The sequence below is a fragment of the Culex quinquefasciatus genome, chromosome 2 (genome assembly GCF_015732765.1).
Source record: "Culex quinquefasciatus strain JHB chromosome 2, VPISU_Cqui_1.0_pri_paternal, whole genome shotgun sequence".
NCBI classification, from domain to species: Eukaryota; Metazoa; Arthropoda; class Insecta; order Diptera; family Culicidae; genus Culex; species Culex quinquefasciatus.
In genome coordinates, this window is record NC_051862.1 from 115,819,430 (window position 1) to 115,844,629 (window position 25,200).

Below are 25,200 nucleotides of genomic sequence, written 5' to 3' on the forward strand. Positions count from 1 at the left end.
AGAACTGGATTTAAATCAAACAAAAATAATGGCCAAAGTTTAGCCTATTTGATTTTTTTTTTTGCACTTTTTTATTTCAACACATTGCCACAAATTGAAAAACAAACTTCTTTTATGCTCTTTGAAGTGAATGAATTGGTACAAATTTGAATTTTTGCCAGCCATTTCTTTCGATTCTGACACCTTAGGGCGTGCGACCTAAGGAATGTTAACTTAAAGTTGAGTAAAAATTGCCGTTGAATTCGACGTGCTCCTCTTTGGGGAACTGGGAAAGATTTATTTACTTTCTTTGCGTAACGGGACAACGACAGGAGCAGATCAAAAAAAATCTCCCCTCCCATTTAATGACTTGCAGGCTTTTTAGGATTTTTTTAGATTGATGTAAGAAAACGCATTGAAATCGTATTGCATTTTTCACATCCAAATGAAAATAAAAAATCTTTCATAAAAAAACACATTAAAAATTGAAGAAATGAACATTTTTTGACTCATCTTTGATTTGCCAACCATTTCAAGTAATTTGTATCCCGCAGCTCCTTATGAACGGATCCACCGTAAAACGATGGAACATAAACTCAGGATTCTCCACCCACGTCCAACCGAAAATTTTAACAGCCAAATTAAAAAAAAATCTGCGAGGAAAAACTAAACAACAAGTCATCCACATGCTTGAGCACTGAGTTGAAAAACATCATCAAGAAAATTTGAATTGTCAAGCTATCTGAATCACAGATTGCTTGATATTTGTTTAAGAACACGAATTTTCTTGCAAAAAACAGAAGAAGAATACAAACGTAAACACTCAATAAGAAGACTCTATCCAGCCGTCCCGTCCCAGTTTTTTTACAGACGATTGATCTACTCGATTTGCCTATGTCTGCGTAAAAAAAGTGTAAACAAAATCAGCTGCTTGGAATTCAGCCAATCACAATCGTTCAAAACCAAAACAATGCTTCAAATACAAATACTAACACAGAATCATGGTGTGCGTGAGAAAAACCGTGGAGATCTCTATTCGAAGAAGAAGATCAACAAAAACAAAACGCACAGTATGGGATTTGACAGCGCGCATTTGCCGAAAGTGCGGAGCGTCGTTTCGAGGCTGGTATGCCTACAGTTTGTCTAGGAAACAGTTTGGCCAATGTTTGACAGATCCAAACGCGCTGGACACCAAACGCCCTTTACGGCCAGCAAAACTGGCAGTGTTGCAAGCGCAAAACATACGTTGCCAGTGCCAATTTATTTTGCATCGGCCAGTCTGTTTCCCCTGGACAGTCTGTAGGTATGCCGCGTGTCTTTTTCGGGAATACCTAATAACTTTGAAAGAAACGGACAATAATGTTTGACAGATCCAAATGCGCTACACACCACACTGGTAAACAGCATTACACTTTTTTCAGTTCACTTTTACACACTTGTATAGGTTTTTTCACTTTCGTGTAATCATACTTGAACTGAAAAATCCCATACAAGTGTGTAAAAGTGAACTGAACAGAGTGTAATGTTGATTATCAGTGCAACCGCACGTTACGCCCAGCAAAACTGGCAGGGTTGCAAGCGCAAAACATACGTTGCCAGTGCTGATTTATTTTGCATCGGCGTTCGTTTAACAATCTGTAGTGTACCCGCATAGTCAATAACCATACCGTCACCATAGGGCTTTTGTTAATTTGATTTGGTTAACCGCGGTGGATTTTCTTGAAATAATTCGAACTGTCAAAAATCCACCAAAGGATCTACCGGTGGATAGTTTTCTACCACCGTTTTTTGTGTGATCAATGTGGTAGATGTTTTGGTGGATGTTTGACAGTTCGAATTATTTCAAGAAAATCCACCGCGGTTAACCAAATCAAATCAACAAAAGCTCTCATTTGTCGAATGAATTTTACGAAATGTTCCCCAAACAATCCTACAATTTATTAAATATGTAGGTCGTTGGGTTATGTAAGAATACATTTTTACAATGGATTTTTTTCGTGAATCATATCCCGCCGCCTATTTCGTCGGTCGTTGAGCCTATCACACCAATTTCTCATTACTGAATTCAGTTAAATTTACTGAAATCTGCACTACTGAACTGTTCAGTAAATGAAAACTTGCTGAAATTTCAGCAAACTTTGACAGCTCCATACAAATTTTAACTGAAGTTCAGCGAAAAACTAACTGAAAATTTCAGTAGTGCAGTTTTCAGTAAATATTAACTGAAAACGAACATCAGAATTTGCTGTGTACGGTCGTTTCCAACGACCGTGTAAAAGCCTCTAAAAGATCTGTGTTCAGGCGTTGTCTGTCAAATCTGTGTAAATTTCCAACCAGCAATCTGTGTAAAATTTTACACAGAGCTGGGTATTTTTTTCCCTAGATTTTGTTTGTTTGTTATAGAACCAAAAACACGATTTTAAATCGATTTTGGCATTGGGGTCGTTACCCTGTTCGCAGCAACATCGCCTGTTTTGATGCTCCGCGAAAATGTTTCGTTTTAAGGCTAGTATGCAGATCGGAAGGAAAGGGGTCAAGAAATAGCTTCACGAACAGCAGAACAAAGGAGAGGGAGCGATTTCTTGGGGACTTCCTTCACCCTCTCTGACTTCCTTGCGCTGCCGCTGCTACCCATTTGATTTTTTTCTTGACCGGTTCCTTCCGAAGTGCGTATACCGCTTTACGGTGAAAGTGCGTTGTATTAATCGCGAGTTCTTCCCCGCACGATGGGCAGGCACCCGCGGCCGTGGCAGCTCGAGTGCACCTCGAGGACGTGGCCGGGCCAGTTCCTGCAGCAGCATCGGAAAGACCTCCTCGTCTGGCTCGAAACGGTCTACAAACCTGCTGAAGCTGTAAACCGGATCAACCTGGAACCAGTGGATTGTCCACCAACAAGCCGGGAACTTCCTCGACGACGGTTCCAACCTCAACCGGATTCGCTGTGTTGTCTGATGACAGAAATGAAGACGACGACGACGACATCAGTGGTGGCAATGGTACTACTACACCGTCGCAGGCTAAGGGCACGTCCACCGCGGGGGAGCAAGAGGAAAAAAAATCGAACAAAAAAATGCCACCGATTACAGTGCCTGGTCGCCCGGCTGTTGAAATCGAGGGAGCATTAGCGGATGCCGACTGTCAATACCTCATGCGTATTAACAAGTCGTCCGTAAACATCATCACGCGAGATTGTCCACGTTTCGAGAAAGTGCAGAAAACGCTGTACTACACGCATGATTCGCCGGAAAACCTACCGGTCAAGGCAGTGGTAACTGGGTTCTCCATCCTAGTGTCACCCAAGGAATTCGCGTTAAGAAAAATTTATCCGCGAGAAGCTAAAGTGCTCTCGCAAAGTTAAATCGTTGGAAGGATTCATGGTGAGCTAGAGATACTTCAGCAAGCGGCCTTCCGATGCTGCCCAATGCCACCGATGCCAACGTTTTGGACACGGTTCCTGGAACTGCACTTTGGTGCCGAAGTATGTCAAGTGCAGCGCAGCCCAACTCACGGTTGCATGCACGCTGCCCAAGAAAGCATCCCTGGGAAAGGACAATCAAGCCGAGCAGAACAAGCGGAACGTGAAGTGTGCTAACTGTGACGGTAACCACACGGCCAATTACAACGGGTGCACCGCTAGGAAGACCTACCTCGAGGCGCTGGAGAAGAGGAAAAAGCCAGCACCACTTTCCTCAAGGACTTCGACAGGTCAATCCTCGACCGAACCCCGTCAAACTCCTGGTTTGGGCGTACTTACGCCCACTAGCGTGCACAGGGTGGGGCAACATGGGGCAACTGCCCCACCATCCTCAGAAATTTGTTCTACATTTGGTCAGGGGGTGTCCACAAATGACGTATTTTTCAAAACATCCATATTATTGCCCCACCTTCCTCAAAGAGCTGGGCACGCCAGTGCTTACGCCAACGTGGCGGCCAGCGGTAATGGTCCAACCCCGGACAGCAACAGAATTCCTCTCCCTTGCGAGGGACATGTATACGCGACTCAGCACTTGCCGAAACAAGCTGGAGCAGTTCTTCGCGCTGCAAGAGCCGATGGGGAAGTACCTATGCCCTGCATAGGTGCAAGCTCACACACTGTGGAACAGTCTTCGCCTTCAATAACGAACTGATTTTTTTTCTGTGATATAGCTTTCCTATCCTCCTTCTCTTTTCATAGTTATAGTAGCAGTTATTTTAGAAAGTTTTTTCTACTCTCGCTTAACCGACTGAAACTGAATTTATTTCATCCAATTGATTATATTTGAATTTATTTGTAATTGTAAGGATCTCCAAAACTCTGCATTCAGTTATTAGTTAAGCAAATTGTATTCTGATTAGTACAACAAATAAACATGATTTGAATTGAAATCGATTTTGGAAAGAAAACAAGATTAATTTACGTTTATTAATCTAATAAATATGATTTAAATAATTGTTGGCTACATTTGATATTTTTATGCAGTTTTTGCACTGCCGGTTCTTCCACCTAGCAATCATCGTAATTTTGGGGTTCTCCCGATGTCGACGGCAAACAACATGAAAACCATGAAACTGGGATGACGTCGTGAAGTGCCACACCAAGCCGGCTTCCGGAACCTGTACTAATGTAGAATATCGTTCCAAGAGAACCTTGCCGGACGAGTAACAAACGAAAAAAAAAGTTAGGTTAGGTTTTCAGATCTTCTAGATAAACTTCCGCAAACAATCGTGTCATCGGGTATTGGAGAAGTTTGGAAGTTGGCCAAAGTCTGAAAATGTATACTAATGATGAATAAAGCAGATACATATTTAAAGAAATTAAACTCACAATGTTCTCAAAGACCTCCAATGCAGCCTACTAAAAACTTACAATGTTTTTTACACAGATTTGGAAGAACGGCTCTTCAAAAGTCTGTGTATTTTTTACACAGAACTGTGTAAGATTACCCAGATTGTAAAAGCTGGAACTGAACAACAATCTGAGTAATTTTTTTACACAGATCTGTGTTATCTGGATTTTGGGGATTTTGCGTATAAGTTTCGTGGACCACAGTGTGACAGATGATTAATTGGGTCCTTAAATTAAGCTTAGAGTTATAATATTGTTCACACAATAAGGCTTACTTTTCTGAGTACCCTTATGACCCTTTGTAAGACCGCAAAGGATTTCAATTGGATTTTTATTTAAAACAATACCCGAAATCGTGTCCCCGTGGTTTATGAATCGAGAAATTAAAAAGAGAGATGTGAGCCGGTAACATGGAGTTAAACTTTATGAAAATTCATGTTATGCTTCACAGCAACTGCACAGACAGTTTAACTCCATGATGCACTTTTAATTTCTCGATAGTTCCAAAGTTCTCTGGCTTCATTTTGTATGCCTAATATAACATTGGCCTTGGAACCCAATTATGCGTAGAACGGCATCCAAGCTTGAGCTTCCCTGACTTGTTTAAAGCCAGACAAGCGTGTACTCGCAATCGTTTGTGTTTGTGTGGTCGCCGGTGCATGCGTTTGGCAACACTTTTTCAGGCAGAGAAGGAATGAAAAAGAAGAGACACGAATGAAAGCGATTCCACTTTTTATTTCGGGAAATTAAAATGTGCGTTTCTAGTGTTTTTTTTTTTGTGATTTTCCGGTAAATTTGATTAAAAGTGATTGCTAGTAAATGCGCGTTGCACCGTGGATAGAAACAAGTTGGTGGAATGGCTATTTTAGCCGTGATTTACTGACCTAAAATTGGCCCATCTCAGGTACATACTTGCAGCAGGGCTGGCGGGCTAGAAAACAATCATGTCTGCCCCCCTCCGAAAAAATAAGAGGACAAAATGCACAGCTTTTTTTTCTTGTCTGAATTCTACAAATTGTTTCCGCATTTTGAACATTTTCTATGTTTGGGTATTGTTTATTTTTTCACTCAATCTTGGCAATGTTTTGGTTTGTAAACCAAAAATTGCAGTGGCTTTGTATATATTGTATTATTAATAGGATGATCATCCATCAATGACGTAGACCCCAGGGAAGTTGATACAAATCATGATTATAAAGTATTTTGAGTTTTTTAAGATGATCCTCACCTTTTTGAAATCTGATGAAGAAACAGTGATGCATGAAATTTTTTATATAGGTAACTCAACAAACTTATTGTTCATACTTACTTTACAAGTTACTATTAGGGTATAATTTTTTTTTATGTTTGTTTTAAATGTTTTTATTGTAGTTTAATAACAATACTTTTGATTTACACTTAATTTATTTTTTCAAAGCGTTGTGTTTTTTTTATAATGGCAATCAAACTACGGATGTAAAAAAATATTGACTAATTTGGTCTTTGGATAAACCCAACCAATTCACTTATAAAAAGTTGAACCACGGATTTAAAATTGTGTTTGATCAGTGTCAACCTTTGCTTGTAAAATTGCAACTACCAACTAAAAATAACATTATTCTCCTAAAACTGTCTCTTTGCAGGACCTAGTGCATCAGCTTCGTGTTTCTGATCTGCAACAATTGCTTGGCGAGCATAACATTAGCCGTAGCGGCCGCAAAAGCGAACTTATCGAGCGTGTCCTGATTTTGGTCCGCCAGAATATATCGGTCCTCAAGTACAAGGTTCGCGAGCTGCATAAAAGGGCGTAAGTTTTTCTTTTAACAGGATTGTCACAGATAAGATAATAATTTGATAATTAATTTGATGTTTCAGACAAGAGGAAGCTGAAGCCCTTGCCAAGGCTGCAGAGACGCCATCGGTGATCATTAGTAAGGCTCCCCCCGCTGCGGTTCCGCCACCCGAAGTGCACATCAACACTTCAGTTATCAGCGCACCAGTTCAGACAGCAATCTCGCGTGCGACGCCGAGCATGTACCAGCAACAGTATGCTAACGCAGTCCAAAGTGACAACCGTGGCGGACAAATGCACACCAACGGCATCGTTCCCATACCGTACCCCGATGCGACGCCGAATCCCGGCTATCCGATCCATCCGGACGTGAAGCTGAAGAAGTTGGCTTTCTTCGATGTATTGGCCACACTTTTAAAGCCAGCCACTCTGGTTCCGAGCAACACGACGCAGCGCGTTCAGGAAGGGTCCTTCTTCTTCCATCTGACTCCTCAGCAGGCCACGGACATTGCGACCAATCGGGACATTCGCAACGCAAACAAAATTGAGCACACCATCCAGGTGCAGTTGCGATTCTGCCTGCTGGAGACTTCGTGCGAGCAGGAGGACTACTTTCCTCCGAATATTGTAGTCAAAGTCAACAACAAACTTTGCCCTCTTCCGGTAAGAGAGTCAATCTGTTTTTTTTTTACATGTAAACTAAATCTTCTCTTATCGCTCTGGCAGAATCCAATCCCAACCAATAAGCCGGGCGTCGAACCGAAGCGTCCTCCGCGGCCGGTCAACATTACGCCCAACGTGAAGCTGTCGCCGATCGTGGCGAACCACATTGCCGTGTCCTGGTGCACGGAGTACAACCGTGGCTACGCTGCTGCATGCTACCTGGTTCGCAAGTTGACTTCCACGCAGCTATTGCAGCGCATGAAAACCAAAGGCGTCAAACCGGCCGATTACACAAGAGCGCTGAGTATGTAGTCTACGATCTACGAAATTATTTCAATCAATTTTCACTCTCCCTCACATTACAGTCAAAGAAAAGCTGAACGAAGATGCCGACTGCGAGATTGCCACCACAATGCTGAAGGTTTCTCTGATTTGTCCTTTGGGCAAGATGCGCATGTCAACGCCTTGCAGGTCAGTACAACCCAACTTGATCCTTAAAACTATAAAAGCTCAAGTTGATCTTCTTTATCTTGCAGATCGTCAACGTGTTCGCATCTTCAGTGCTTTGATGCTTCGTTGTACTTGCAGATGAACGAGCGCAAGCCGACATGGAATTGTCCTGTCTGCGACAAACCCGCTCTCTACGATAATCTAGTAATCGATGGGTAAGCGAACTGAGTCGTAGTGTGAAAGCTTAACCTTCCATAAGCACGTACTTGCAGCTACTTCCAAGAAGTTCTGGCTTCAAACAAGCTGTCCGGCGATGACAGTGAGATTCAGCTGCACAAGGACGGATCGTGGAGCACGCACGTCAAGAGTAACGACACCTGCAGCGTCGACACGCCCAGCAAACCAGTTCAAAAAGTGGAGGTCATCTCGGATGACATTGGTAAGTTTTAAAGTTTTCCTGTTCCATCCCAAATGTACCTGACGCTTGATCTTAATTTGCAGAGGTCATAACTACCGATCCACCCAAGTCCAGCATCAGCCAAGCCAGCGTAATATCCAGCAGCGAGCCTACCTCGACGACAGCCGCCTCTGGCGATACGGTACGGGATCCCTTCTACAAATGCAAATCCAACTCTCTCAAGCAACACATTCTTATCATTTCGTTCTCCCTCCCACACGCAGGTTGACTTAACCCTCAGCGATTCCGACGACGATGATTTACCGTTGAAGCGTAAAGTTGTGACGCGTTCTAGTGGCACAGCGAGCAGCGCGGGAAGTGCTTCGAGTGCCGCCGTGGCCACCGCAGCCGCCACGCCTGCCCCGGCAGCATCGTCCTCGTCTTCGTCCTCAGTAACGAAGCCAAAAACGAATGGTAGGTCGCAACCACAAACTACTTCTACAACCGCTACTACTACTTCACAGCCAATTACCAATTCCGCACCAGATTCTACATCGTCCTCCGTCCGGACGCGACGTAAAATGGCTAGAATTGTGTAATATTTTTCGTTAAACATGCATTAATTCTGGAACTCTGTTGAACTGTTGGTTTCGATTTTTCGTTGTATGCGCAGTTATCGCTCTTTTGCATTTCCTTCTGGAGAAATAATGTTTGTACTTTTAAGTTGATCTTGATGATTAGTATTTACGTATATGATGATGAAATTATGACTAAATTTTAAACCTTCTTGTTTGTTCTTTTCCTCTTCTCACGCAATGCACGGCTCGGTAACATTTGTTAAACAAACCAACGAAAATGAAACAAAACAAAACAGTCGTTGGTTCAGAAGAGGTCGTCGACAGTGAAAACATTATAATCAACGAAGAGCTCATGGATAGTGAAACGAATTAGAATGAAAAAGGCAGTTCTAAAGCAAACACCGTACACAAGTACGTTTAATTCTTTCCTGTTTGATGCTTGTTGTTTTTCCTTTTCTCTTAAACTGGCATCGTTATTTTAACGTTAATTTATTTATTATTATTATTCTTACCAATGTTAAAACTAAACCAAATTTGTGCTGCATGCTTTTCTAAATTCGTCCAAGGCGTTGAAAATGTCAGTAGCTATCTAGAAGTTAAACTCTGACAGATTTTCCACATGAGTCGATTCCACTTGCAAAATGAACAGCGAGTGCTCTTGGAGGGCACTTTTTTCTAAAGTTCTTAGTTTATTTTCAATGTAATCCCGTGCGTGTCTCTAAATGCATTTGAGCTGGTAAAAACGGCCCTCAATGAACCGTTGATTTCATGATTTAACGATGAATTCGCGAACGTTGTTGACTTTTGCTTTAACGATTCGTCACAGTGACATGTGATTACCACCACATTCTGACTAGAGTCCCAAGGTTGTGTGTAGTGGATTTCAAAATGGTCACTAGCTATATTTATTAAGAGATTTTGATGATAAACTAATTTGCTTGCAATGGAAGTAAAAAGCACTCAAACCTCAAAATGCAGGTTTCAAAACAATGTAAACATATGCATCTCATTGTCCGAGAATCTTCGAGCGCATGGTTTCGACAGGATCTCAAACATTTCACAGAATTTAAAATTTATGTTCTTCAGAATGAACGGAAGAATAAAGAGAGATACCCTTTATACGGTGAAATAGAAAGGCCTGGCGCGCATCGAGTGTCTAAATTAAGTTTCAAGGAAAATTTCGCAAAGTTAATTGTGTTGCAGACTAATACAGGATGATAGCAAACAATCTGTCGAGTTCAGAAACGGATTTTAGTTGACAGGGAAATTAGTAGGACCTAAAGACCCGATAATGTCCTACTTGAGACGGGATGTCTTTTGAACAAGATCCGGCAGCAAATTTGTATGCTTTGACGTTTGAATCAGTCAGTTGTAGAAACAAGCAAAAACTGCTCGAATTGAAGTGTTCCGTTGGAATGACTGACAGCTGCTAAAAACACACAACCACTTGCTCTAAAATCGTCGAACAATGATGTTAAAATGTCGTCATCGTCAATTTATGGAATGATTAAAGTCAGGGGTGCTCAATGTTTAAATTTAAAGCTCAATTGAGCTTGCGGGCCAGATTTACTAAATTATTTTAATTTAAAGGACTGGAAAGTACATCTATACGTTATTTTTTTGTTTATTTTTTGAACATTTTCGGTAATCTTCTTCTATGTATATATATATATATATATATATATATATATACAGCAATTCCATTTGAAAAGAGCCTAAACCAAAAAAAAAGTTCTCCGATCGGGCTCAAAATTTTTCTGGGGGTTCCTTGGCCAAAATAATTAGACCCGTATTTTTTTGTTTGGCCATTAGGGTGGCCTACATCGTGCTAGGGTGGTTCAAAAATGGCAATTTTCGTCATTTTCGCAAAAACCACTTTTTCTAAAAATCATATCTCCGCGCCATTTCATCCGATTTTAGCTGTCTTAGACGCAAAGAAGGTGATGAGTTTGGCTATTTGGGAAAAATAGTAAAAAGTTCCAAAAATCTAGCTTAACTATTGAAAAGTCGTATGAAAACTTAAAATGGCGTTTTGACCGTGTCTGGACCAAAGAGCCTATGTCTGAAAATATTTTTATCGGATTCCTCGGAAAATTTCACATAACATATCAAAAAATTGGCGATGTCGAACCGTACGTTTCCGAGATATGATTTTTTGAAAAAAAACTGCGTTTTTCGACGCGCCACGCGCAAAAACGGGAAAATGACGAAATCGGCAAAAAATCAACTTTTTCCACTAAAACTGCGATAACTTTCAATTACGAAAATTTTGGTACCCAGACATGTATAGGTCATCGCTGAAATTTTAAAGTTATCGCAGTTTTAGTGAAAAAAGTTGATTTTTTGCCGATTTCGTCATTTTCCCGTTTTTGCGCGTGGCGCGTCGCAGTTTTTATTTTCAAAAATCGTATCTCCAAAACGTACGGTTCGACATCGCCAATTTTGATATGTTATGTGAAATTTTCCGAGGAATCCGATAAAAATATTTTCAGACATAGGCTCTTTGGTCCAGACACGGTCAAAACGCCATTTAAGTTTTCATACGACTTTTCAATAGTTAAGCTAGAGAACTTTTACTATTTTTCCCAAATAGCCAAACTCATCACCTTTCTTTGCGTCTAAGACAGCTAAAATCGGATGAAATGGCGCGGATATATTTTAGAAAAAGTGGTTTTGCGAAAATGACGAAAATTGCCATTTTTGAACCACCTAGCACGATGTAGGCCACCCTAATGGCCAAACAAAAAAATACGGGTCTAATTATTTTGGAACCCAAATTTTGAGCCCGATCGAGAACTTTTTTTGGTTTAGGCTCTTTTCAAATGGAATTGCTATATATATATATATATATATATATATATATATATATATATATATATATATATATATATATATATATATATATATATATATATATATATATAAAATTTCGACGGTTTTGTTCGAACGCGAATCAGTTCAATACGGAGCGTCGGATCGAGGTGCTCTTTGTTGCGTTGGGTTCGTATAAGCCCAAGGAAGGTTCTTACGCTATCTAATTGACACTTTGGCCACTCTGGAACCGATTCCGGAAAAGCTGCAGATTGGAGGCTGAATAAGCAAACAAGCATGAAACGTCACGAAACCAAAAAAGGACAGAACGAAGTTTGCCGGGAAGAGCTTGTTACTAATAATAGTTTTGTATTTATATTTCAAAGTGGTGTCATGTAAACTGATCAATTTATGTAACGGGGAATTTTATTTTTAAATCGAGTGTGACTAATGAAAAATCGTTTAGAGCTAGAATTTCAACGATAGAAAATGTTATAATTTAAAAAAAAAGAAAGATTCTACGATTTTTTTTTTGTTGAAAAACATTGATTCATCGAAAATTTACAAAAATAAAATTTATTTTCAATTAACCCGAACATGCTCAAATGATTCCATTGATTTTTCGATTTTTTATAAATATATTTGCTGCTTGTCTTTTGAGCCAATTTTTGGTAATTGGGGAGGGGAGGGTCGTCCGACAAAAGCTTTGTTAAATATTTGCAATAACCTTGATCCTCCGATTTCAACATTGTGTCTACCTGAATCAGATTCGTTATCTAACTGTCATGAGTTCGAATCCCGGTTTCTAAGTGTAAAGTTAGTTTGAGGGTCAGTTCATAAAAGGGTCATTATGACTTTCAAATTAAAATAGAATACTTATATTTTTAGAACAATTATAGGTTTCTATCTAAGTCAAATTGAACGTTTTATATATTTTTGATGAGAGTGAGCTCGGTACAGGCCTTCAAAGTTTGGCATTTTTTTCGAAAAATCGGTCCCGGCAAAATCAAATGGCGTCTAGGGCGTCGCGAGGCGCGACGCATATCTTTTTTGCCGGGACCGATTTTTCGAAAAAATGCCAAACTTTGAAGGCCTGTACCGAGCTCCAGGGTGCTCCAAATGTCAATGTTATATATACCAAAAGATGCGCAAGGATCTGGCCTACACGCCAGTGATGTTTTTGGTAAACGCATTGGTGGCCAAAATGCCTTAAAAAGTGACATTTTTGAAAAATTCTTTTTTTACGGGTTAAATCCCATTTAAAAATGAAGGGCGGAGCGCCAGCTCCTGTTACGTCCAATCAAGCTCATATTTTGGATTTGGGCTTAGTATGCCCACCGGAACAAACCCTTGAATGCCCGCCAAAAAGTAATTTTTGTTACACTCTAGTGTGCATGCCTGGCACGAACACTCAAAGCGTGTTCTAGCGTGTTGCTCGTACTGACTCAGAGCAAGGGTGAGATATAGGTGTAAGGGCAGTGCGTGTTCGTCGGAAACCTAGTGCATAAGATCGGTCAAGGCCCGTTCTTACACTAAAAATTGCGAATTGCGAGGTAACGAACATAACGATTTGCTTTTACGTTCTTGTGAAAGTTTTGCTTGTTATCTTTCGATTGATGTATCGAGTACAGGAGTACAGTCATCCCACATATTCGGAACGGTTTACAGATCGGTCAGATTCGAGCTGTCACCGTCGGCGCGTAAACATCGTCGTCGAATTGTAGCTCTCGCGAAAGTTAATTTATTAGTGCTCCCGGTGTGTTACCCAGCACCCTGGGGAAACGAAAGCAGCCCAAGCCGCCGCCGCTGCCCGGCGAAGGCGATTCCGGCCGGGATAGTGCATCGCAGATCGTGCAGCGGGTGGACTACAAGAAGGCCCGCAAACAGCAGAAAGAAAAGGTGGTGACGCCGCCGTCTTCGAGACGCCGCCGAAGAAATTCCACCGGCGGTATCTCATCGATTTCGGACCAGCTCAACGAACATCGGCCACTGACCCAACCCGGGAGGTCTTCCGGAGGATTCCCGACGGCGAATCAGTTCGAGATGCTCGACTTCGACATCTCCGGCGATGAGGCAGAAAACGTAAACAATGGCGGCGGTGGTGGAACTTTTGCCGTTGGTGATGGTGCTGCTGGTGGTGATGCTGCTGGTAGTAATGTGAAAAATCCGCCTCCTGCTCCCGCAAAATACGCTGTCCGCCGATTTTCGTCCACGGTTCCAGTGTCCCAGCGCTTAATCGACTGATGTCAACAACCCAGCTGGGCGCCGACGATTATCACCTGCGGGTAAACAAAGGGTACATCCAGATCAGGGTGTCGACTAAATCCCACTTTACTTCTGTGGTGAGTACTTTGAAGCAGGCAAATGTCCAGTTCTACACCCACGGGACCAGTGATGAAACCCCGGTGAAAATCGTCCTTTCCGGATTGCCAGTGTTTCCGGTAGAAGAAGTTAGGCGGGAACTCGAAGATGTGTTTCTTCGTCCCACAAGTGTGCGTCAGATGGGGAAATCGAAGCACGGTGATTACGCGCTATACCTGCTGCAGTTTGAGAAGGGAACCGTGAAACTTCAGGAGCTGCAACAAATCAAGGCGCTGTTCAACGTGATCGTCCGTTGGAGGCACTACTCCAAGAAGAAGTCGGACGTCGTCCAGTGTTTCCGGTGCCAGCAGTACGGCCACGGGATGAGAAACTGCCATCTGGAGGCCAAGTGCGTGAAGTGTGGTGAGCGCCACCAGACGACCGCATGCGCACTCCCCGCGCGAGCCGACGTCGTGGTCAACGACGACCGCTCACAAATCCGTTGTGCTAACTGCAGCCAAAATCACACAGCGAACTACATGGGTTGCCCCACCCGCCTCAAGTACCTGCAGGACTTGAAGGCCAAAAAGAAGACGAGTCCCGCCGGCAGAAGCAACCTTCCGAAGGTGTCTGCAGTTCCTGCGCCTGCTCCCAGGCCACCGGGTGGTGACTTGAGCCAGCTGCTCGGCAGCATCGCGAATCCTGGGGTCTCGTACTCGCAAGCAGTGCAGGGCCAGCCCGAGTCGTCAACCTTGTTCACCGTCGAGGAGTTCATGTGCCTAGCCAGTGAACTCTTCACTAGGCTTTCGAATTGCCAGTCGAAGGCCATGCAATTCCTCGCCCTCAGCGAGCTCATTATCAAGTTTGTTTATAATGGCCAACCTTAGCTCGCTGAAGGTGATGAATTGAACTGCCGTTCCATCCGCAACAAGGTTGTGGAATTTTTCCACTTCCTCGAAGCTCACGAAATCGACATCGCTGCAATCACGGAGACCTGGCTGCAGCTCAACAACTCGGTGTACCACGAAAGCTACACCATTGTTCGCGCGGACCGTAACACACCGGATGCTGCTCGAGGGGGAGGAGTTGCACTTCTGGTGCGTAACGGGATAAAGTACTCCAAGCTCGAAACTTCGACCCGGGCAATCGAGTCCGTTGGGGTCACGATCAAAGTGGATCCCGCACCAGTGAACATCGTTGCTGTTTACTACCCTGGCTCGACCCGCAGGGCAACGCTTTGTCAATTCCGACGCGAAATACGGCAGCTCAGCAGCATCGATGGCTCAGTCTTCCTGGTGGGTGACCTGAACGCGCGACATAGGATGTGGAACTGTGCCAGGGCCAACAAAGCAGGACAAATCTTGCACCAAGAGTACGAGTCCAAGGACATCTACATACACGCTCCGGATACTCCCACCCGCTGCCCCGCTGGACGAGGGAGGCCTTCCACGCTGGACCTGGTCATCTCAAACAACCTGGTGCAGATGTCGAAGCCGATAACGCACGTCGAACTGTCGTCGGACCATCTGCCGGTCACTTTTAAGATCGACGCTGACGTTCCAGTCGCCCCGGCTGGAAGACTCGTCCGATGCTTCGACAGAGCGAACTGGAGTACATTTGCTCGCTCGATCGAGCGGGAGGTCGACCTTAACGCAAGCTGGATCAACGATTTGGATCGCTCGGAGAAAATCGACGACGCCATCGACAAGTTCACCGCCATCCTGAAAGCTGCTGAGGAATCCGCTGTCCCTTCGCGTAGGATCCTACCTCAGAAGAAAGAAATTCCCGACGAGCTGAAGCTGCTAATCCGGCTGAGGAACGTACGGCGTAGGCAGTTCATCCGAAGACGTGACCCGCTCATCGGAGCGGTGGTGACCCACCTGAACAACGTCATCAGCACCAAAAGCGCCGAACACCGCTACAAAAACTTCGGCTCCTTACTAAGGACGCTGGACAACGGCAGCAACAAGTTCTGGAAGCTTACCCGCAACCTCCGGAACACGGTCAAGTACAGTCCCCCGCTGAACGTCAACGGAGACCTCGTAGCGAGCCCTTCAGCGAAAGCCGAAGCGCTCGCTAGTGCATTCGCCGCTGCCCACAACAACGAGCAACCAGGTGATCCCGAAACATCGGCTGCTGTGGAGAACGCGCTTGGCCACATCCGAGCGACAACTCCTCCCGTGCCTCCGGCCGCCCTTGTTAAACCGAAAGAGGTCAAGGCGATCATCCGCACGCTCAAAAACCGGAAGTCTCCTGGGCAAGACGGAATCCGGAATACGTGCCTCAAGCAGCTGCCAAGAAAAGGGTTGGTCGTCCTGACCAAAATCTTCAACGCTTGCCTGGCCTTGGGCTACTTTCCGGCCGGCTGGAAACACGCGAACGTGATCGCCATCCCAAAGGCGAACAAGGACATAACCAATCCAGGTAACTACCGCCCGATCAGCCTTTTGAGCAGCCTGAGCAAACTCCTGGAACGGGTGATCCTCGTCCGGATAAACCGTCACCTGGAGACGGAGCAACTCATTCCACACGAGCAGTTCGGCTTCAAGCCTGGGCACTCAACGGTGCACCAACTCGCCCGTATCTCGGAGATGGTGAAGCGCGGTTTCCTGGCGGGGAAGTCAACCGGCATGATCCTTCTCGACGTCGAAAAAGCTTACGACTCCGTGTGGCAGGACGCCGTGGTCTACAAGCTCTTCCGCTCGAACCTCCAGCCATTCCTGGTCAAGATCGTCGAGTCGTTCCTGACAAATCGTTCGTTTACGGTGACGGTGAATGGCGAGCGTTCTTCCGTCCACAACATCCCCTTCGGCGTGCCCCAAGGATCAGTGCTGAGCCCGACTCTCTACAACATCCTCACCTCCGACGTGCCGATGATCGATGGAGTGTCGTACGCATTCTTTGCGGATGACACTGCATACTTGGCATCGGACAAGGACCCGAAGATCGTCGTCACCCACCTACAAGCGGCACAGAACAACCTCGAGGAGTTTCAGCGGAAGTGGCGCATCAAGCTGAACGCTGGGAAAACCCAGTCCATCTTCTTCACCAGGAGGCGTGCTGCTCGGCACCTTCCCGCAGATCGATCAGCGTCAACGGCCAGCCTGTAACGTGGGACGACGAAGTCACGTACCTGGGAGTGGTGCATGACAAGAAGCTAAAGTACGACAAGCACGTGAACTACATCATCGGGAAGGTGGATCGGTCCACCAAAGCGCTCTACTCCCTGCTGAATCGGCGGTCGAAGCTGAGCATCAAGAACAAGTCGCTAGTGGTCAAGTGCATCATCCGTCCAATGCTGACCTACGCTGCTGCGGTCTGGGGCAACTGCGCCAAATCGCACCGTAAGCGACTCCAGGTGAAGCAGAATAAGCTGCTCAAGATGGTGCACAACCTGGACCCGTGGTACCCGACCGACGATCTACACAAGCTGGCCGGCGTCGACACCGTTGATGCAAGCATCGAAAGGGCAACGAGAACCTTCAGGACTTCGTGTGGGATGTCAACGAATCCGCTCATCGAAGCACTCCTCCGCCAACAACTGTGATATTAGTTTTTAAGCCAAACATAGATCTAGGGTTTTTTCTCAAAAATTATTTTCCCTAAAAGAACACCCAGTTAGCAAAATCTAAACGTAGAAATATGTATCCTCCCTGCAAAGGCTTATGAATTGATCTCAGTTGAAAGGTTCTCCAAATCTCTGAATTGCAAGTGTAACATCCTGGAGCAGATCAGTTAAATTCTAATAAAAACACTATTGAATTGAATTTACAGATCGGTCGATGGTCAAAAAATCATAGAAAATCGATAGTTGAACATAATCGTGGCGATTATTGCAATCGATCGTAATATTTCGATCGTAATTTCCTGACTCACGATCAAGATTTCTCGATCGTAATATTACGATCGTAACTCAAGCTTAGTGATGTTTTATACATGGTCTGATAACTTTTTGCCTTCCTCACCTTACTGAGGAAAGGCTATAAAATCACTCGAAAAATGAACTTTTTAATTAAACCTCCTAGACCTACCGTAGACCTACCGTAATTAAACATATCTACTCAGAATCACCAGCTGTCTGTGTGTTTGGCTGTATGTAGACATGTGTACCGAATCAATGTCACTGGAATATCTGATATGAGATATATGAGATTGTCATCACTGACTGAGCCGATTTTGACCGTATTAGCCTCATTCGATTCGTCTTGGGGTCCCATAAGCAACGATGCTAGATGATTTTACAGGAGATCTGTATTTGCTTTAAAAAAAATAGTAATAATAGTGTATCTCTTTCACTCAAATGACAGTTTACATAAGGTGTGAAAGGGACACACTCTTGGTTAAAAAAGTTATGTGCCCTAATGATGGCAAGCACAAATTATGGATCAGGCAATTTGGAGGCAGTGTTTTGCTGCTCTGAATAAAATAGTCTCGAAATGGAGTTTTTTGTTCAAAATTTACTACTTTTGCTAGTGAAATAGCAAGAGAATGTCCAAATGAAGGTCCTAAAATAGTAGGGTGGACAGAAAAGCTGCATTTGGCATGGCAAATTATCACAAAAGTGTTCCGCATTTGTGGGTGTTCCGAATATGTGGGATGACTGTACATTTTACGATTTTTTACGACTTCACACAATGAAACTTAAGCTGAGTAACGTATTATGGAAGGTATGATAACTTTTGTTGTGAAAATATCAGTTTAATTCAGGTTTTCCACAACTGTGGGAGGCACAATTACATCCCACAATTATGGAAAGGCTATTTGGAAGCAGTTTTACAGCTCTGGATAACACAGTCTTTAAATGCACTTTTTTAAAAGCAGCTTTTATTAGTGAAGTAGCAAGAGAATGTGCAAATAAAAGTCCTAAAAAGGATCGACAGTCGACAGATGCATTTGGCAAATTCGACGCCAACATTTTCCTGGGTTATTGCATATTCTGAAAGTCCTCCTAATAAGCTATCTCTTCTCCAAAAATAAGCAAAAGTTACTTCAGTATAATCATAAACATTGAAAAAAAGTCAAAATAGTTATGTCACATACATAACCGGAATGGCGTAGACTACGTAAAGTTTTGATATGTGAACATAGAGTGTTCCATATCTTAATTTTGAAGAATTAGCTAGATACTTGAAATACATCAACGGAATAAGATCGTGAATGGATTCCCCAACAAGACAGAACTTACACACTCTTAGGCCAGTAAACTCAATCGGATCTTGTACGTGCCGGTTGTTGAAACGGAATTCGTATACGATTCGAATTGAATTCCGATTTAGTTGACTTTCACTAGAAAGAGATGGCAAATCTAATGCGAACAAAACCGCAGCTGCCATAGAGTTATCTACGTGCGCATGTGTTGCGTGCACGTACACGAAAAAGATTGAGGTTAAATTTTGTACCCTGCAGAAAAACAAATGGCGTGCTAGTGTGCATGAGATCGGACTTCGATAACTCTACGTAAACATACTTTGAATGGGTTGGTAAATCTTTGAATAGAAAGCCTTATTCAAACATCAACAAAGAATGGAGGAAGGAAAGAGAAGAACGAAAAACGTTTTTTTCGTTAACCGAATGAATGTTAGGTAACAGAATGAGGTGGGTGGGAGAGGGGTTGGGGGCGAGAGCAGCCTCAAAAAGCTGTGCAATCCGTCACCCCCGAAGACCAACATTCGTTCCTGAAAGGCATTTCACCGACTCATCTCGAGTGGGACGAGAGAAGGGAGTCCCGGGTGGCTTGGCCTTGGCAACTGTTCGGCGAGAAGGCAGCAGGCGCGCGCCTCATCTCGTTGCAGACTCGTCCCGGACGAGGGACGGGGAGTGAAGGCAACTCCGAAGAGTTGGGCAGGCCTCACCCCCTTCCTCAGAATATTCAAACGGTCCGGCCATCGAGAGGCAACTGGCTGACAAGGCGATTGCGCGCTTCTGTTGTAGCTCTGGTCCCTCTCTCTCCTGCTGCTCTGGTCCTCTTCTGCTGCTGCTGCTGCTGGTCTGGCCGGTTCGACGTCAGAGACGTGAATGTTGGTCCGAAAACTGGCGCTCTTTCTTAAAACTATTTTGCCAACAATGAAAATTTGATAGCAAATTGCTGAATAATGTTCGGATCGAGTGGAACATAAATCGTGTCGATTCGATTAGAGGGAAGGAAGATATAAGCGTTTGACGGCTGACGCAGTATTCCAGGGCCTTCGGCCCGGGTTTTCTGGAATGGCACCCCAGTACCTTCGAGTAAGACGTAGTCTACGTCAATAGTTGCAACGGCCTAAAAGAAAACTGGCATTAGTGGCTACGGTATTTGTGGCTCGTTTCGAGATTGTTCACAGTAAACTGTTTTAGAGTCATGCACTGGATTTTTACTACTTTTATTTCGTTTTTCTCTTGTACAATCTATTGTAATGGTGTTGAAATCATAAGTTTCAAAACAATACTAAGGCTGAATCGTGAAGAAATGAAGCTTCTCATTATATGACTTGTTAGGTCTATTCTTTCCTCTGACATTTCTTATATAAAAAATGGGACTCGTCGCGTTTAAAACTAACAATAACGCTTTCTGCACAATTCTGCAAGAAAGTACGCGTATGGGAATACAACATATTATTAGTTGTTTTTATAGTATCTCAGGGTAAAGGATTCTGCAGATCTTTAGGCGAATTTCTGAGGATTAATCTGTTTTTATTTTGTTCGTAGCAGAAAAAATATGGCTCTAAATGTGTCAAAATCATCCTTTTCCATTATATTTTGATATCGTATAACATTCTTTTATTCTACTTTCTTTCAACTATCGTTATTATTGTGTTTATGCTTTTAATTTATTAAACTCTGCAAAAAGAACCCTTTGTAGCATAGAAATCATTTCTAAAATAAGAAAAAAAGTGAACATTGTAAAATATTATTTTATGTATAGAAAGTAATACATAAAGAACGTTAAAACACCTAACAAACTGTAGTTTTATTAACAAGAAACAATCCTTTTTTCCAAATCACTTTCAAGAATCTCGTGAGCCATTACGGCATTGTATGTTTTTGTCGCTCGTGTTTTATGTCTTTATTTTTCGTTATTTTGGAAATGGTTTCTATTTGTGTTTCGTGTTTAATTTAGGTTGTTATACACAGAAAAAATAATGTAAATTTGGAAGCTTTAATTTTGGAAGGTTGAATATTACCTCTTTTATGATGTAATTTTACCTCAATTTAGACTGAAAAAGTGACATTACACCAGAAAAGTGGTAAAATTACATATTTCCAGAGGTAAAATTACACCTTTTTTCTGACATAAAAGATGTACCCCTTCCCAGATGTAATATTACCATAATTTTTTTCTGTGTAGATTTTAAAATAAATTGCAAACAGCTTTATTTATTTATTTATTTATTTTTTTTTTTTTGAGATTCAAAGAAGGATTTTTTTGCAAGACATCTTATTTCTCATTACTGCGTGAAACCTTATGCTTCCCATGAGTTTCACAAAATATGTTGGAATCTTGCGCGTCCGCCTGTTAAGTTGACTTCCATGATCAATATCCGAAACAACCCTCATTTCTAGGATATGTATACAGCAGTTCCATTTGAAAAGAGCCTAAACCGAAAAAAAAGTTCTCCGATCGGGCTCAAAATTTTCCTGGGGCTTTCTGGCCAAAATGATTAGACTAGTATTTTTTGTTTGGCCATTAGGGTGACCTACATCGTGCTAAGGTGGTTCATTTTTCGCAAAACCCACTTTTTTGTATATCATATCTCCGCGCCTTTTCATCCGATTTTAGCTGTCTTAGACGCAAAAGAAATGTGTTTTTTTTTGAGAAAAATAGTAAGAAGTTTCATAAATCTAGTTTAACATTTGAAAAAGCCGTATGAAAACTTCAAATGGCGTTTAAACCGTGTCTACCAAATTTTCGTAATTAAAATACGAAACTTTTGGTACCCTAACATGTATAGGTCATCGCTGAAATGTTTGAGTTATCGCAGTTGCAGTGAAAAAAGTTGATTTTTTGCCGATTTCGTCAGTTTTTATTTTCAAAAAATCATATCTCGGAAACGTACGATTCGACATCGCCATTTTTTTATATGTTTTGTGAAATTTTCTGAGGAATCCGATAAAAATATTTTCAGACATAGGCTCTTTGGTCCAGGCACGGTCAAAACGCCATTTTAAGTTTTCATACGACTTTTTCAAATGTTAAGCTAGATTTATAAAACTTCTTGTTATTTTTCTCAAATAGCCAAACTAACACCCTTTCCTTGTGTCTAAGATAGCTAAAATCGGATGAAATGACAATATGATTTTTTGAAAAAACTGGTTTTTGTGAAAAATTACGAAAATCGCCATTTTTCGAACCACACTAGCACGATGTAGGTCACCCTAATGGCCAACTTTTTTTTCAGTTAAGGTACTTTTCGAATGGAATTGCTGTATAAGTATAATTTGACTGCTCGAGAATCTGAAGAACTTGTTTCAAAAGTGAGTACCGACCCGAGTGGCACGCTTTTCAACAAGTCAGTTAAAGTATCTGACGATGAAACCACAATCTTTGCCACGTTCGTGTGCTTGGGATTGGTGCCTTTTAAATTTTTACTAAAAGTTTTTTAGTCTTAATTTACTATTTTTTTGTGCGATACCTAAAGCGAAACAGTTTGCCAGAAATGCACGAATAGCGGGAACACTTTTTTATTTTAAACTACTGTGTATGCTTTTACTATTACAGAGGATACTTCGCAATCAGTTATTTCTCTAGATTCTCCATCTCCGCCGTCAACGCCCAATCCACCAGCGTATAATAACAGTGTACCTCCGATGTCCAACAGTAAGTGCTGAGCATACGCTACCCAATTATTTTATTCTTTGGTTTTATAATTTTTATTTAATTATTCCATTAAAGACCTTGAATTTTTATTCAATAATTTATGAATCAAATACACAGATGTTTCATCTACAACCGCTAGTACGCCTACAATTCCATATCAACTGCCGATAAATCCTTTAGAGCAAGCTAGCAATTTACAACTCAATCCACTAGCACTAAACAGGTAAGTTAGACAAAAAAAACCACAGCAAAAGGCTTATTTACTTCACTCAGACGTTAGCCATTGTCTCAAACACACTTTCATTTAGCATCGTTCGTAACCAACCATCACTGATCGCAATTACTTTAGTTTTTATGATTATTTTTCAAAGATATGAACCACCGGATGATTTGCAGTCGTACATTTACAATCGCCTAATCAGTGAAGCCCAGGAGCTTTCCTATCTGACCAGTCAGTGGAGTGTACAGGGTTACATTCCGGGTTCCACCAAATAACGAAAAAACACACAATTCGGCGGCGGTGTTGTAAAAGATGCTGCGCTGATAGTTGATCCGGAGTTGATTGCCTTACATTTAAGCTATTTGCATTAAGAAAAATGAACAGATTATGAATACAATTAAGAGAGAAAATGTGAAAGGACAAAACAAATCGATACTTCTTTTAAAAAGTTAGTTTTGGTAACTTTGGTATCGAAACTTTTGGTATATACTCTACAATCACAATAAAAACTGGAAAATTATAGTAAAAAACAACATAAGACAAAACAAAAAATACCGGAATAAACTAAGTAAAATAAAGCAGTTAAACTCTTACGTTTAGATAGAAAGAAATGCCCATAATATTATACAGCCCATGCTCGATTATCCGAAGGCCTTTTTTTTTGTTTTTTGTTTTTGCAGAGCGAGGTGGGACAACTAGGATCAAGTCAGTCCAAGTCCGGTTCTGTCAAAAAAAGTTACCTTGTAGAAAAATCACCCTACTGTTTCTAAAATATAATCGGGTTTAGTCGGATGAATCGACTGACGAAATAGCCGACTAATCGGTCAATGTTGCAACATACGCTTATGGAAATTTAACCCAGACGTAAGTCGACTAATTGGTATTCGCAATCAGCCGCAACTCAGTGCAGTTTGACAGCTTGCCCAGAACAGACGTGTGTGGAGTGCGCCCCTAAAGGCAACGTTCGCGTGCCTCGAGTTGTTTGACGGATGGAGGTGGAAGAGACCTCCGAGACGGATGATTTTCAACTCATCCCTGGACATCGGAAGCGGAAGAAGTCCCCTGAGGTCACCGGAGCTGTCGTCGAAGAAAGAAAAGTGGAGCAGAATCTGCTCAACAACAACAAGTTCAGCCTGCTAGCGGATACATAAAACAACAATAATGCCAGCCCAGCAGGAGGAGGGGACGCCCGGCGGTTCCACCACCCGGCCAGTCGGCAGGTAAATAAAAGCAACCACCTTTGGTGGTGAAGAACACCACGGATTTTTACAAGCTCGTGGCGATAGTGGAAAGTTGTAAATTTGATTTCGACCCGATTTACAAAATAACCCGATTTGGAACCAAGGTGACCCGCTTCTCCGTCAAATATTTTGACAAGTTGCAGGAGCTCCTCAAGAGGAAGAAAGTGGAATTCTACACCTACGAACGGCGGAGCGAACGAAATCATCGGGTGGTTCTTCGTGGTTTTCCTGATGAACTGAAACCGGACGAGGTCAAGTACCTTCTGAAGAGGGATCTCAAGCTGGACGCGCTGGAGGTGCATGTCATCAAGCGGAAGGAAAAGTCCACCGTAAACGAAACTCCGTATATTGTTGTCTTCCACAAGGGATACACTAATCTGAAGAAGCTCTCTGCAATGAAGGTTGTGGCAAACACTATCATCCGGTGGCAGGCCTACCGGAACAAGCGGCTGAACGTTACCCAGTGCAGGAACTGCTTGCAGCTGGGCCATGGGACCAGGAACTGCCACTTCAAGGGTAGATGCAACAACAAGGGGGATCCCACAAGACGGACGAGTGCAAAGTCCAAGAAGCAGAGCCGAAGCCGAGGGGCGGGACAATAGTAAGAAATTAAATAATTTAATTAATTAACGGTCAAAATTAACAAATTAAGGCAAAATTAACTTTTGTTTACGATCAAAACAACGCCACCTCTTATTACAACACATTGGTTTGGCAGCTTGACATTGCGCGGGATATTTGTTGTTGTGTTTGGTCAAATTTTGTTTTGTGTTGATTGCGAATGTGTATTTGCGTTAACCAAACCAAAGGGCATTGTTCGTCAAGAATCTGCTCCACCAAGCCAACTGGTTGAACTCCTGCCAGATGCATCATCGCGGAAAGTACAATAATGCCAGTTCACTTGGAACTGTGGCGTTCCAGATCCCAACCTGCCTCCTGAACGTGGTCAACCGGATCCAGGCAGACAACGTCCTACATCATTTCCATCGACATGATTAACTCTGGAAAATTAGCTGACTCGTCCTCATTGGATGATCGCATATGAATTCACGGGGCTTCGACAAATCGCCGTGTCTGTTTTCGAGTGCAAACTGGCCTCCAACCCTGCCTTCCCAACATTTACAGCACCGATTTCATGGATTTCGTCTTGGAAGTGCGCCTGCACCTGAA

The 25,200-nt window shown here is 42.7% G+C and overlaps 1 protein-coding gene across 5 annotated transcripts in view; it reads left to right on the top strand.

Moving 5' to 3' along the window:
* Positions 1–23,292, top strand: part of LOC6041385 (E3 SUMO-protein ligase PIAS2) — a 31,478-nt gene extending 8,186 nt beyond the window's left edge. The window contains exons 1-12 of one of the 5 annotated variants that reach the window (XM_038257026.1): positions 5,500–5,708; positions 6,427–6,590; positions 6,659–7,238; positions 7,302–7,542; positions 7,604–7,709; positions 7,775–7,903; positions 7,961–8,127; positions 8,190–8,287; positions 8,370–8,559; positions 22,471–22,569; positions 22,687–22,792; positions 22,941–23,292. In XM_038257026.1, coding sequence (XP_038112954.1) covers positions 6,816–7,238; positions 7,302–7,542; positions 7,604–7,709; positions 7,775–7,903; positions 7,961–8,127; positions 8,190–8,287; positions 8,370–8,559; positions 22,471–22,569; positions 22,687–22,792; positions 22,941–23,064 — 1,683 coding nt within the window. In that variant the 5' untranslated portion in view covers positions 5,500–5,708; positions 6,427–6,590; positions 6,659–6,815 and the 3' untranslated portion in view covers positions 23,065–23,292. Of the gene's footprint in view, positions 1–5,499; positions 5,709–6,426; positions 6,591–6,658; positions 7,239–7,301; positions 7,543–7,603; positions 7,710–7,774; positions 7,904–7,960; positions 8,128–8,189; positions 8,288–8,369; positions 8,560–8,959; positions 9,075–22,470; positions 22,578–22,644; positions 22,811–22,918 lie in introns of those variants that run through there. The other 4 variants (XM_038257023.1, XM_038257021.1, XM_038257024.1 and 1 more) reach the window with 4 other exon arrangements.
* Positions 23,293–25,200: the final 1,908 nt, after the last annotated feature.